Genomic DNA, 13,221 nt, shown 5'->3' with positions numbered 1-13,221 from the left:
ATATATATTATTATCTAAATTTATTTAACCAACTTAATTTAAAAAACTTTTCTTTTAAAATAACTTTAATAATATCGATTTTTTTTTATTTTTTATTTATTATTTTTATATAACATTTTAAACCGAAATTGCGTTAAATTTATTAAAATTATTTTTAAATAATATTATATTTTTTAATATTTAATTAGTTATATATATTTTAATCGAATATATTAAATTAATAAAATAATAAAATAATATTTTTTTTTAGGTTTTTTGATATATTTCTATTTATTTTTCTTTATATGTAATATTATTTTTATAATTTCTAACTTTTTATTATATAATTAAATATTTTATGTAATAATTTTTAATAATATTTTTATTTAAATTTATATAAAATTTATTTAATAATAAATTTTTTATAAAATTAAATAGTAATTTACCATTTATATAGTTTAAAATTAATAAATTTCTTTTTTATTTTTATAATAATATTATATAAAATAAAAAAAAAAGATATAAATAAAAACAATCTAATATATATAATATAGTTTAATATTTTAAATATATCCCTTAATTATATTTATTTATAAATATTTACTTATATAATATATAAATATTAATATATAATTTTAAAATATATAATTTTTAATATCTATTATATGCTTAACTATATTAGGCATATTGCAGCTAATTTTCTTGATTTTGGCATAGTTGGACTAATAGTCCACCGTATGCGGGGTGACTTTCGTGACGATAATTAGCGTAACGGTGATTATATATTGGAGACGTAAAACATCCAGGCAACTTGCCGTTGCCACTAAGTAAATAAGTAAAGATATCTTCCTATCGCTAGAGAACTTAGTATTATTTAGGTAGACAACCTTCTAGACCCTTAATATCACATTCAACTATGGCCGAATCTAAGTTAATTATTGACGTAAGCTTTCACCTGAAATTGGTCAACATTGATTACCCCTGAAGTATTCGTAGGTAGCTGATAAAGACATAGCTTAACCTCAAGAACCCAGAGCTCTTTCGAGACAAAGCATATGTCAATGGACAATGGATCGAAGCAAAATCTGGGAAGAGATTCGATGTCATCGGTCAGTAATGGCTTGTTCATTTGATATTCGACTTCTTGCTTATACTATAAGCGAGCAGACCCAGGATCTGACCAGAAATTCGCCTCATGTCCGGACATGGCCGCCGAGGATGCCGATGATGCGGTGCAAGCAGCCGAGGCGGCATTCCAAGTCTACCGCAAATTTACACCTCGAGCTCGCGCTGACTTGCTGGCTAAATTCGACGCCTTGATCAGGGAGCATAAAGATGACCTCGCCACTATTTTGGTATACGAGACGGGTAAACCACTAGTCGAAGCTTACGGCGAGATCGAGTACGCGGCTTCGTTTACGCGTTGGTTCACCGGCGAGGCGGAGCGAATTCAGGGGACTACATTTCCCGCCGCCATTCCCGGTAGACGTATCTTCACCATCAAGCAACCGCTTGGCGTTACTGCCGCGCTGGTTCCTTGGAATTTCCCAATTGCGTAGGTTGATTGCTGTAACTTAAGTGAGAACCGAGTCTCGGTCCTAATGCTACTCTAGAATGGTCTTGAGGAAAGCGAGCGCTGCTTTAGCAGCAGGATGCACGATGGTCGCGAAGCCGTCACCCGAGACGCCTCTATCGGCATTAACGCTAGCATACTTGGCTGAGAAGGCTGGATACCCCAAAGGCGTATTTAACGTTATGCCTACTACATTAGCCAATACTCCAGCTCTCAGCGAGGCTCTTTGCAAGCATCCACTCGTGAAGAAAGTATCCTTCACTGGCTCTGTACGCCACCCAATTTCCCCCCAAACATATTTAATAATTTAACTGACATGTTAGTAGACCAGGGTGGGAAAGATCCTATCTGCCCATTGCGCAGATAGCCTCAAGAAACTCACTCTCGAGCTAGGCGGTAACTGCCCGTTCCTTGTATTCGACGATGCGAATCTAGAACAAGCTTGCGACGGTAAGACTTCATAATTCCACTATAGATTGGCAGACAAACTAATCAGAAACCTTTCAGCATTAATACCACTTAAATTCCGACATGCCGGACAAGCTTGTATAACCGCGAACCGGGTGTACGTCCAAAAGGGCATATACGACAAATTTGCCAATCTCCTCGCGGAGAAAACACGACAAATCCGAGTCGGCCACGGCATCGACAAGACCACCACGATGGGCCCTCTAACAGTCCCCACGGGCGTCGACAAGGTAGCCGGACAGGTTGAAGACGCGAAGAAGAACGGCGGCACTATACTTACGGGTGGAAACCGCATAATTTCGAACGGCGGGTACTTCTTCGAACCTACCATCATCACGAATGCATCGCAGTCCATGCAGGTTGCTTCGGAGGAGACATTTGGTCCGCTTCTGGCGCTGTTCCCGTTCGACACGGAGGAGGAAGCTGTGAAGGCAGCTAATGACACGAGCGTGAGTCCTAATTATAGGTAGTGTAGTTTTATAAGTTCTAACATTGACATTTAGATGGGTTTGGCTTCATATTGCTTCACCAAGAACATCGATCGGATATGGCGCCTGTTCGAGAATCTCGAGGCGGGCATGATTGGGTTGAACAGCGGTAAGCTTCCACCCTAGTACTTGCAAACTAAGCGTGTTAGCAAGCTTCGCACAGAACTGCAGGCTGATAACATATAAACCGATTAGGAAATTCGTCAGCAGCGGAGGCGCCGTTCGGCGGGATCAAAGACTCGGGGTTCGGCAAGGAGTCTGGAAAGGACGTTGCTATAAACGAGTATCTCATCACGAAGACAGGAACATTGACGCTCGAAGGACAGTACTAAAAGTATAGAGTTGTTCAATCGACTTCGTGCTTAAATAAGAGGTAGTTGCTGGTACGCAAAACCGGATAATAGTGAGGGATCAAAAAATCACGTATGTAACATGGATCCACGATGCTTTTTTGGTTCAAGTTTAATATTTCCCGCTGAATTTTCCAATACGGTATACACGAAAGCCTACCTAGTATAGCGCTAGTACGGACATCTTCCGATTATTCGTTTTTTCCGACGCAAAATGCTAATCCTATACTGATGCCGAATCTCTATGAGTGCTTCTATGTATTGCTACTCACCTGGGTGCGGCGTTCGAACCCTTCATAAGGTCTAATCCAGCAAGTTCATATCCACATCCATGCTTATGAACCACAAAAACCCCTCCCAATATGCCAAATGGACCAGAAAATGCGATAGACCCCCTCCTTCCATGCGCCACAAAACACCATTTATGATATGTCTTTATGCAGTTGGCACCTCGAGAGAGTTTAATGTACTTCTTTTGTAATCTTCGCCAGTCGGTTTCTTCAGAGACGACCATGATCGATCCAAGTTTTTCCCTTCTGGCACCATCCATATACCCGTACATCCGTGACGTGCGGTGCTTCCGCTCTTCTTAGTTTGTTGCCATCGATGGGAATCTCTTCCAAAACCGGATTCGAGATCATTAAATTCAGAGTACCCCATATAATTATTCCATGAATGTCTTATAACTCTCCGTATGCTTCGGGAGAATTTGCCCAGTTTCAAGCCAAATCCTAAAGCAATTGCTTTAATCCATCCAATAACACTTTGCTCGGCTTCGAGCTTTAGAAATGGGTCTTCCTGTTCGTCTTCCTGTTCGTCTTCCTGTTCGTCTTCCTCGGGGTTATAAGTTGCTGCCCGCGTCATATCATCCAAGAGCCGGTATGCATCGCTCTATGACTCTGCCGGACTCTCGCGCTCTAATTCGTAGAAGAGCAGATATACTTCTCGCTGCATCCCTAATACCTCGCCCGTCTTAGCTTCCTTGATCTTTTCGTCGCTAATACGCCACCATCGGTCGGTTTGCTTTCGACGCTTCGGCTTCGCCCCATTTACTTTAGATGTAATCGCTTTCCCGTTTGCAGTAGATGGCGCGACCGGAATCTGGCTAGCTGGACTGCTCGGTCTACTGTTTCGAGCTGAGTGTGATATCCTCGACATAGTCGATCGCGCGGATGCCGCAACTGACTTGAGGCTGATGGTATCCGACTCGCGATCTTTTAGGGAAGAAAATTTTGGGCTACGACGAGAGGAATGTCGACCATTAGACGTTGCGGAAGATTGGGGCGTGGAATCCGTCGATGGCCGAGGTAGGACATCAACTGAGTGATTAGACGAGCTGCTTCCGGACGAAGAGAAACCAAGATCCGGAGTAGAGGCTATTGGGCTAGGATCCCCTGATCTCGCTATAGCACTAACGCGTGGAGTTGAGGCTGGGCTTGGTGTAGCTGATTTGGCGAAGATGTCGGAAGCCTGGAACGCATTTGGAGTTGAGAACGGAAGAGAGATGTTTTGTCGGCGAAAAGATTCGTAATGTCCGCTATGATGACTTCCTTTATGCGTAACTGTGGCAAGTAATTTGTATTTTTTACGATTCAATAGAGTTCCCATTAGTAGCTGCTCTGGGAATGTAACTTTGGCTGAATTCTTCTGTGAGATACTGTTATATATGGATCTGGAAAGATGGACAGCCATAATCTTAGGGAAGCCCGTCAGTCGCGTGTGCTTCGCGATTTTACAAGCGGGAGCGTCTCGCATAGGAGGTAATTCAACGTCTGGCGGAGGATTCTCAGGGTCGCTATCGATGGCATGCTGCAGCTTGGCAATCGCCTGTTGCGTACTGGCCTTAAAACTCTCAGAGTTGGATCGCGATAACTGTGTCTCCAGGACATCTTTTGCATGTACAAGACGACATTTGTCGCACTTAAAGTCGTCTATGTACTCAGTCTTAAAGAACCCATCCAGACAAGCATTGAGCGATGTCGAACTTGACTGCGGCACGTTTAGTGTCAGAGTGCAGAACGTATTTTCTGTTGGCTTTGGTTTGAAGCTACACTTCTGACACTCAATTTGACTTTCGTATTTGCCTTCCATCGGAAACCCATCTTCTTCGTTCCTTGACGGTAGTCCTTGCGCCTCGACTTCGGGTTCACTCTCCTCTGGCCCAGCAGTGTCAATATTTCCGTTTCCATTTATGGCTAGCTTTGCCAAACGCTGCTCAACAGCGTCACCATCAATTGGCTCTGCTTTATTTGCTGACGCTTCAGCACCGCATTTATTTCTCGCAGCTTGTCGAGCTCTCCTTCCAGCATGGTATTCATCGCATAATCGCTCGGCTACCACCTGTAAAAATTCCTGCGCGTCCTGCTGTTGCCTACTAATGCGCTGCTTGAAAGCAGTCTCAAGGACCCTGATAAAGGGGCCAGCAGATATGGTCTTCTTGTAAATAGGCCGTTCGTTAAGAGCATCAAGGATATCCTTCAGGCCCTTTGTAACGAGCCCGGCCTGTAGACCCTGGACCTTCCATTCGGGTTTGCTCTTGTATGCAGGATCCTGCACTATTTCTTGATATACCCATGGTTCATCTATGTTTCTTCGGTGAGTTTCTCGGATGAGGTAGATTCGGAGATCTGTGAGGCCGGCGAGGGCTTGGAGGACGGAGTTGATAAAACAGTCGTTCGCCGGGTTCGAAAGGCCTACGACGCCTTTTTTACGTGTCGAGTTAGAATCACCATCTAAAAAATAGTTGGGGGCAAAGACGTAGAAGAGAGTGATCGCAGCGAGAGAAGCACCGGCCGCATATGTGGCAACGGTAAGAGGCTTCTCAGGCATGACGGCGATCCGCTGGTTCGGTTCGTTTCACTTCTGTCTTATCACGCCGCTCCCTCGTGTTACAATTGTAGCTACGAATGCTAAGGGATGGTAGTAGAGATGATTGGGGAATTCGTCGAGAGGGTATGGGTATTCGGAACGCGACTCGAGGTCATCACTAGATACGGAAAAGGGAGACCGGGATAAAGGTTAAGAGAAGACGATGCTGGGCAAAAAAGACCATAAGAAAGAATTGGAGATTTGGCGGAGTAGAAGAAGATTGCTACAGGGATGATGGTCGGTATCAAAAGTAGAGATGCTTGGAGGCCAATGCAGCAATAAGATGAAGCACGGCAAGATTTTAGTAGCAGGGATAATGGCTGCTCGCGGTTCGGGAATAAGGCGACGAAAGGTCTGTGTATGTACCTAAAGTGGTGTATGTAGGTATTTGTGTAGGCTGTGATGTAAGTAGTTGATGTATACCTAGGTAGTTACATAAATATCAAAAAGGGCAGCAAAAACGTTCAATTTCAATTGCGTCACATGTTACAGTTAACAAAACAGAAATACGGGGGTAGAAATCTAGAAGAAGAAAAGATAATGTGAATATAGAAGAATTAGATAAATGGGAATTAGAAGAACTAGGTACCTCATAGGTATGTACCTAGATACATAGGTATGGTTTAGGTACGCATCAGGGTTATAAAGTATAAAAAGGTACTTAAATTAGGTACCTAAAGTATAAATGCAGCCTAATTTTATGCGGGAGAAGATTCGGTAGCGGTATCTTGAGGTACCCGTGAACCCGAGGCCATCCGGTAGGTAAGGTTCTCCGCAACCCGGGTAAGGATAACGGATACGGCGGTATCAATATTAGTGGATGGAATAAGAGCTTTTCGTGTATTTAACGTGTTAATCACAGGACATAAAGGGGAGTTGGGTTCAGACGAAACACGAAGGGGAAAAAAAAAAAAAAAAAAAAAAAAAAAAAGAAGAGTGTTGGCAGTGTTGTATTCTCTGTAGTTGCATCGCATCAAGACCAGAAACTCGAATTCTCTATCACTACACACCATTAGCATCCACCATCTCATTTTCGCCCCTTAACTACCATCCAATATCTTCTTCCCCGCTGTCCCACGTGTTTTAACAGGTTCTAGCCAATATTTATTCTTTTATGGAAGTTATTATATTAAATCTAGGTAGTTAATTGGTAAGATCAACCGCCTGAATTAATGGTGCATATTAAAGCTAGGTACCTAAATAAATAGGCACCAGTTCTAGAAGAAGAACGTGGGGGGTCTCTTATACTTCCAAATCGCTTCAAAAAAGTCCAGCACATACCTACTTCCTATCTACCTAAAGTACCTAACCTAACCTATAATAAGAAAACACTACAGGTCGGGTTCCAATTGTATGTAAAACATACGTAGCACTTGACGCACTCGATTTATCGACTATGAATTCAACCGTAAGCCTTTCCTAAACAATTCAAACGTAACGTAACCCCACCCCAACTTTACCAAGATCGAGATTCCATGCCGTCAGGGTCTTTGCGCGGGATTTTCTTGTCAGAGGCGGGGATCCCCATGTAAATCTAGGGCGCTTTGCCAAGTTGACCTGTCACTAGCCCCCCTCCCCACACGTCGACAGAGACCCTGACTTATCCCAGAGACGCGGATACCCAATACGAATCGTTGCTATAAGACATCATCTAGTAGCTGTAAAATATTGGCCTAAGGATTAGGATAAATGGAGCCTTAAGAGTTTCTTGTCAACATTGTCTAACTGGGCATTTATAACAGACATATGCATTTCCCGGAAGTTGCTCTAAGCAATTACCTTTGTCGTGCATTGACCTGAGTTGGTGCTGCTTTTACCTGAGCGTAGTGTGAGCCGGCATCCGCCTCAGGCCAAGATCAGGAGCCTCGTTTTTGGCCATCCAGAGGGCTGCCACAGTAGCCCGAGTTTACAGAGGTTGTACAGTTAAATATTTTGAATATTTTGAACATCTTCAATACCCTCAATACCCTTACCCTCGATACCCTCACCTACCCAAAAGGAGGACTCGGCACCCAGAAGAAGGGCTCGAAACCCTAAACAATACTCGACACTCTTACCCTCACCCACAGCACGGCTCGGCACCTAGGAGAAGGGCTCAATACCGTCACCTACGACTCGGCAGCCAAAAAGAAGACTCGATACTTGGGGGAAAGATCTGGAATAAAAAGATACGTATTTTGAGAAAAAGATGAAAGTAGGGATTTAGAAAGATTCTATTTATTTTAGAGATATACATAACGAATGAAAATGTTTAAAAGTTATGCATAGACGCACTTCCTATCTCGTAAATAGGACCCTAAGACAATATCCCTCGTAAACTCGGGCATTAGCTAGGCTAGAAGACCACCTCCAACAACCCGTTGTCGGCCAGCTTGGAAATTGATACAAAGAACGTCCTTCTTTTTCATACCGCACATTTCTCATCATGAGGGGAAGAGTTTCCAAGTCACGGGCCTGCCGCTCTCATCTCAACCTACCCAAGGCATCGCAAGAGAAGCAGCTAGACGCTGTTGCGAGCAGGACTCAAGGTATGCATGTCGAACGACCGTGTTCCAGGAAGTTGGAACATATACTAATCCGTGGTGCAGATTCCACCGGGTCGCGGAGGTCGTTCTCCAGCCGGTGAGGTGTCACGCAAGACACGACGCCCTTGCAATCCAGCAAACGGTCACTAGGCCCAGCATCTACGAACGATACATCGCCTCCGAAGAGAGCGCGGTTGACACGGACGGACATACATAGAGGTAAATATCCTGCCATACGGACAAGAGGTGTGAAAAACATGTTAACGTGGTACAGGACCCTCGAGGCATAGTGCAAGACTTCAAGGACAGCAACCCACCAGCAGTGGAGATCCTATTTGCCTATCGAGAGCTTCTTTCAGACGGCAAATCGAAGCAGATGCTTGGATATCACTATCAAAGCGACAGGGATCGATGAGAAGGAATCCACAACCCCAAGCGGAGGACGAGTAATTAGAACAAACCGTCGAGGTAGGACTACACTTGTTGATGTATGCCAACTACTGACAGCTTGTGTAGATTGCAGCACCCAAAGCCTCCAAGATGACCATCCACCTCACTTCTCGAGGCCAGGAGCGAGGAACAGGGGCGAGTCTCTCCAGCCACACTACCGCGGAAACGACAGATTGACGACAATGACAACGAATATCAGCTAAAGCCGGCACGGTTGACGCGGGAGAAGTTGGCCAAACTGGATAAAATGGGGAAGAAGGGAGCCAGGAAGGCGTCTGCTCCCCCCCCCCCCCTGAATCCACGATTGAGTCGTCATCAACAAAGACCACTTCGACAATAGCATCTGGCTTTGCCATCCAGGCCTACAATAATGGTATCCTTGACCCTCTCAGCTCCAATCCTCCCACAAATATTGAGGATATCCGCACACGATACGCCCAGTCTCGCGGTACGGCTTCACCAATTAAGTCGATGTACGAGGACTATGTCGACACAGTTGGAAGAGCTCGTAATGAAGCGACTATGGTCTTCGAGGTTGGTTGGCAACTCCTGAAGAATTATCCAAGGGAGGGTTACAACCGAGTATTCAACCAGGCATTCACAGGTTTTCCGAAAGATGCTGGTTTCAACAGCGGCTTGTCTGCGCCGCAGCCCGACTTTATTGAAGGGCTTGAGATGCCAGAATACCGCCCATTTCCGGTCGACGAGCATGTCAAGGGGGCCGTTCTCTATAAAGGCGACCCTTGTTCCCTGACATTGCCACATATTGCCGGGGAATGGAAGGGACGTGAAAAGGATATGGAAGAAGCGAGGTTGCAGAGCGCCTACGATGAAGCTACCCTTGTCTACGCCCGGAACGAGGCGTTGAAGCTTGTCGGGGAACCTAATCTTCCTAGTTGTGCCGAGGCCACAACATTCACCACAGACGGCACTACTCTCAACTTGTTTGCGCACTATGCTACCCCATCAGAAGATGGCACACTTGAGTACCACCAGTATCCCATTAAGTCGACAAGCCTCATAGACTCTCACCAGGGGCTCAAAGACGGCCGAATAGGGCTTAGGAATGAACAGGACTATGCGAGGAAACAGTCGTATGCCGTGAGGGATCAGCTAAAGGAGCACTGGAAGCAGCGGAGCAGTGCCCTCCACCCAATTGTCGAAGAAGCTTCCGCGCCTATTGCTGATAGCACTTTCGGGGATACGAACGCAGACGATACTAAGTACGTTGTGGTTGAGCAACCCTATCAGCCCACCCCAGCGGCGTCAAGCTCCGTCAAGTCGTCAAAATCGGCCCCACCTGGGGATGACAATATATCCTGTAGCAGTAGCCACAAGCGGAAGGCCTCGTCAGCGCAAAGACCTTGTCGCGGATCATCCAAACCAAAGAGCAAGGCTCAAGAGTATTGGAAATGGGATGCGAAAAGGAGGCAACACTTTCATAGGCATTCCGATGGTAAAGTCACCTGGCTTGAGGATTCTGAAGATGAAAATTAAGGGCTCCTGTTTGAGGTTTCTCTTGCTTCATGTTGCAGCGTTTTTCTAGTTAATTTATTTCAAATATAGCTAAAATTAGCTGAACAAAATGGCAAGTAGACCGGGCAGGTGAATATTGGTCGTGATGGCGTTGAATGGGCTTGCCGCTATCCCGCAGTTTACGAGCCTCGTTACTTTGTATCAACTGATTGTCAGAGATACCCCTTGATGGTTGTCATACGTAGAGTGAATGGTAGAAGCAGCAGCGAAGCTGCTGTATAGTAGTCGTGTAGTAGTATGAATCTATTAACGCTTAACCTTTCTACTCTCTTTCGAGGGGCGCGCAGCGCCCCTTATATACCTAAGCAACCGATCTTGCCCTTTTGTACCATTTATCTTCTATAATCTCCCCATATGCTTCTTCAACATTCAACTGTTAATATTAATCCAAGATCCCGCGTAATATGGTGTGTAGAGAGTGCTCTAAGCTTTAGATATAATTTTTTGGCAAAGAGACTATACGATAGTACTATAGGATAGGTATATAGGTGATTGTAAGCACTCTAATGGCATTTGACATTACTCATCGATAGATAGCCTTCTCAAAGGAGTCTAGTATACGACATTATCAATAATAATGGGAACCCGAGCGTCCCGAGAGCTTTTGTTAGTGTCTACTAGAATCGGGATTCGAAGCATGGGGACGTAGAATGCCATACCCCGGCCGTCGTATCGACCACCTATGTATTGGGTAGTATATGTATGAGCCCTGGTTTACTTTACCTCCTATACCAACTCCGGAAGTTCTACCTGCCTATTAAGTTATTGCATCCCATGTGGAGAGGTAAGCTTAAACCCACGTCTTGGATGCCCCAGCCGAGGTGTCCTGTCTAGGTGGAGTTGGCTAAGCCCTGCCTCGGTCTTGGCTGAGGATTCCTACGAATAGTGCCTCTCAATATAAGCTCTTGTTCGCCAGACTACTAAGAGCATGTTTAGAAAACTATACCACTAAATCATTGATCGGTAATGCTTTAGACACAAAAAGGTCAACGATAGAATAAAGTAACAGGTTAATCTTCGAGCTACCGACAATGAGTGACATTTTATCAGCGCTTACTAGCCCTGGGTTAACCCGAGCCCTTTACGCCGGAAATGCAGTAAGTCTTAGATTCTCAACTAATAATTAATTCTATTCGATAACTAACATTTCTTTGTTTCAAGCTATGGTTTAGTAGGTAAGATTTATATCCTCATCATGTTTACTCCGAAATTCACCCTCGATGCCGAATAAGATCAAAAACTAATCATGACAAGTGCTGTCATTCACTTCGGCTTTCGCCAAGCCCACGTAATGCGAAGGATTTCGCACCGCAAAACTTTCAAAGATCCAGCAATCCGATCTTCACCATCTGGTGACAAGTGGCATCACGACATCATGGCATATCTAGGCGGGATGAACTCCCCGCTTGTTCTTCTCTCAATTATTCGACTGTATTCACTACTACGCCCTTCGCGATACCTTTCTTCAAAGACTAGCGCGGGTGATATTCCGCTTGATATTACAGCATTGACTGTCCTTGGTCTCGCAAACTTCTCTCAGGCGATTTTGAATTTCACGTTGAGCCGAAAGAATGATAGATGGATCATGGGCAAGGGACTTGATCGCATCACGGTTTTAGACGCAGTTTTTACAGTGTTGGACTGGAGTTTTGCATTGGCTAGGGTAGTTACTAACTGAATCAGTCTGGACTAGGTACGCACATTTATGAGTACGACAAGTAGTACAATGAAGATAATGATAACTCTGTATACTTGGAGAAACATTAAAAGATCATATATATATATGTTCACTCACGACTACTAGAGTAGAAATATGAAAACTCAGTGTTAGGACTACAATATACTGTAGACATGATTATCTCAAGCAACCTCGAAGGATTTCCGAAAATCATACGAAGTATGCATAATTAATACCATAGCCTAAAACTATTACCCAACTCCAAATTCATTAAACCATTTTCCTATTACATATTATCTCCCGCTAGCACCCCTCCCCTTCCCCCTTTTCTTTTTTTTTAAAAAAAAATTCTTGGGCGGACTTCAGATGCCTCGTTGAAAAGAGAATAAACTCCAGAACATCTCTCAATAGACCCATCCCCGGACAGCTATATAAGATGGTCAATTATAAAAAATTTTCTATGAAATGTTTGTTGATAGCAGACACTTTTATGGTCGTGCTAGGAGAAGGGGTCGATGGAGGAGTCGTGGGGCTAAAGTTGGATGAACTTTGATCGGGACGACTTAGGTCAGCGGTGGTCGGGATCATCGTAGCCTCGCCATATCCCGTCCCATCAGGGGTGGTGACGGTGCTCACACTGGTCACTTGTGACGAAGTTTCAGTAGTGAACGTCTCGCTACTAGTCGACGTAGATGAATCGCTATTCTGACCAGTAGAAGAACCAAAGAGCCCCGTCGGGCTTATCGTCGGCGAGATGCTCCATCCTATTATTGTGCTGCTCCCTACGGTATCGGGCGTAGATGAACTGGCTGGTGACCTTGAGGTAGTTTGGGGTACACTGGAAGATGATGATGGAGCCTCTGGGGGATCAGCAATTCCCGGTCGTGGCCAGATGATGGCCACGGAAGACATGGTTTGATCCCCCTTAGTTGACGTTGATGTCGTTTCGGAACTTGTTGAGGGGAGCAGGGAAGGCTGAACCGATAGGTTAGGGGTGACAGTTATACATGAACCCCCAGTCCCGCTAATCGAGGTCTCTATAATGGCCGAAGTTGCTGCTGTAGCGCCTGTATCCAGCGTTCCTCCAGTAGTATTAGAGATGAGTGCAGTGGAAGGTTCGATTGGGGGCAAGGTCTGAATGGAGGTATTTGCCCATAAGACTGAAGGAACGGTAACCGTACTTGTGGTTGTAATTATCATCGAACGAATAGTGACGGTAGTCAGCTCTGGTGGTTGTCCTGTATCGAGACCGGATGCACGTACCACCAGAGCAAACAGAAAGTTACGCATCGCGTATGTATTCATT

The 13,221-nt window shown here is 44.7% G+C and overlaps 3 protein-coding genes across 3 annotated transcripts; 2 read left to right on the top strand and 1 right to left on the bottom strand.

The window, feature by feature from the left end:
- Nucleotides 1-895: 895 nt before the first annotated feature.
- On the top strand, nt 896-2,840 carry GL218_03757 (uncharacterized protein; the record flags this gene model as incomplete). The annotated part of the gene is made up of 8 exons (XM_033580333.1): nt 896-922; nt 995-1,088; nt 1,147-1,534; nt 1,593-1,821; nt 1,879-2,002; nt 2,060-2,469; nt 2,524-2,617; nt 2,704-2,840. The coding sequence occupies 8 exons, from the start codon at nt 896-898 to the stop codon at nt 2,838-2,840; spliced, it is 1,503 nt and encodes a 500-aa protein (XP_033436325.1).
- A 909-nt stretch (nt 2,841-3,749) lies between these two features.
- GL218_03756 (Ubiquitin carboxyl-terminal hydrolase 16) lies at nt 3,750-5,687 on the bottom strand (the record flags this gene model as incomplete). The annotated part of the gene is made up of 1 exon (XM_033580332.1): nt 3,750-5,687. The coding sequence occupies one exon, from the start codon at nt 5,685-5,687 to the stop codon at nt 3,750-3,752; it is 1,938 nt and encodes a 645-aa protein (XP_033436326.1).
- A 2,464-nt stretch (nt 5,688-8,151) lies between these two features.
- On the top strand, nt 8,152-10,198 carry GL218_03755 (uncharacterized protein; the record flags this gene model as incomplete). The annotated part of the gene is made up of 2 exons (XM_033580331.1): nt 8,152-8,254; nt 9,042-10,198. The coding sequence occupies 2 exons, from the start codon at nt 8,152-8,154 to the stop codon at nt 10,196-10,198; spliced, it is 1,260 nt and encodes a 419-aa protein (XP_033436323.1).
- Nucleotides 10,199-13,221: the final 3,023 nt, after the last annotated feature.

Source organism: Daldinia childiae (genome assembly GCF_008694065.1).
Source record: "Daldinia childiae strain JS-1345 chromosome Unknown Scaffold3, whole genome shotgun sequence".
Classification (NCBI taxonomy): domain Eukaryota; kingdom Fungi; phylum Ascomycota; class Sordariomycetes; order Xylariales; family Hypoxylaceae; genus Daldinia; species Daldinia childiae.
The sequence above is the reverse complement of the archived record's forward strand: the minus strand, read 5'-3'. Positions and strand labels throughout refer to the sequence as shown.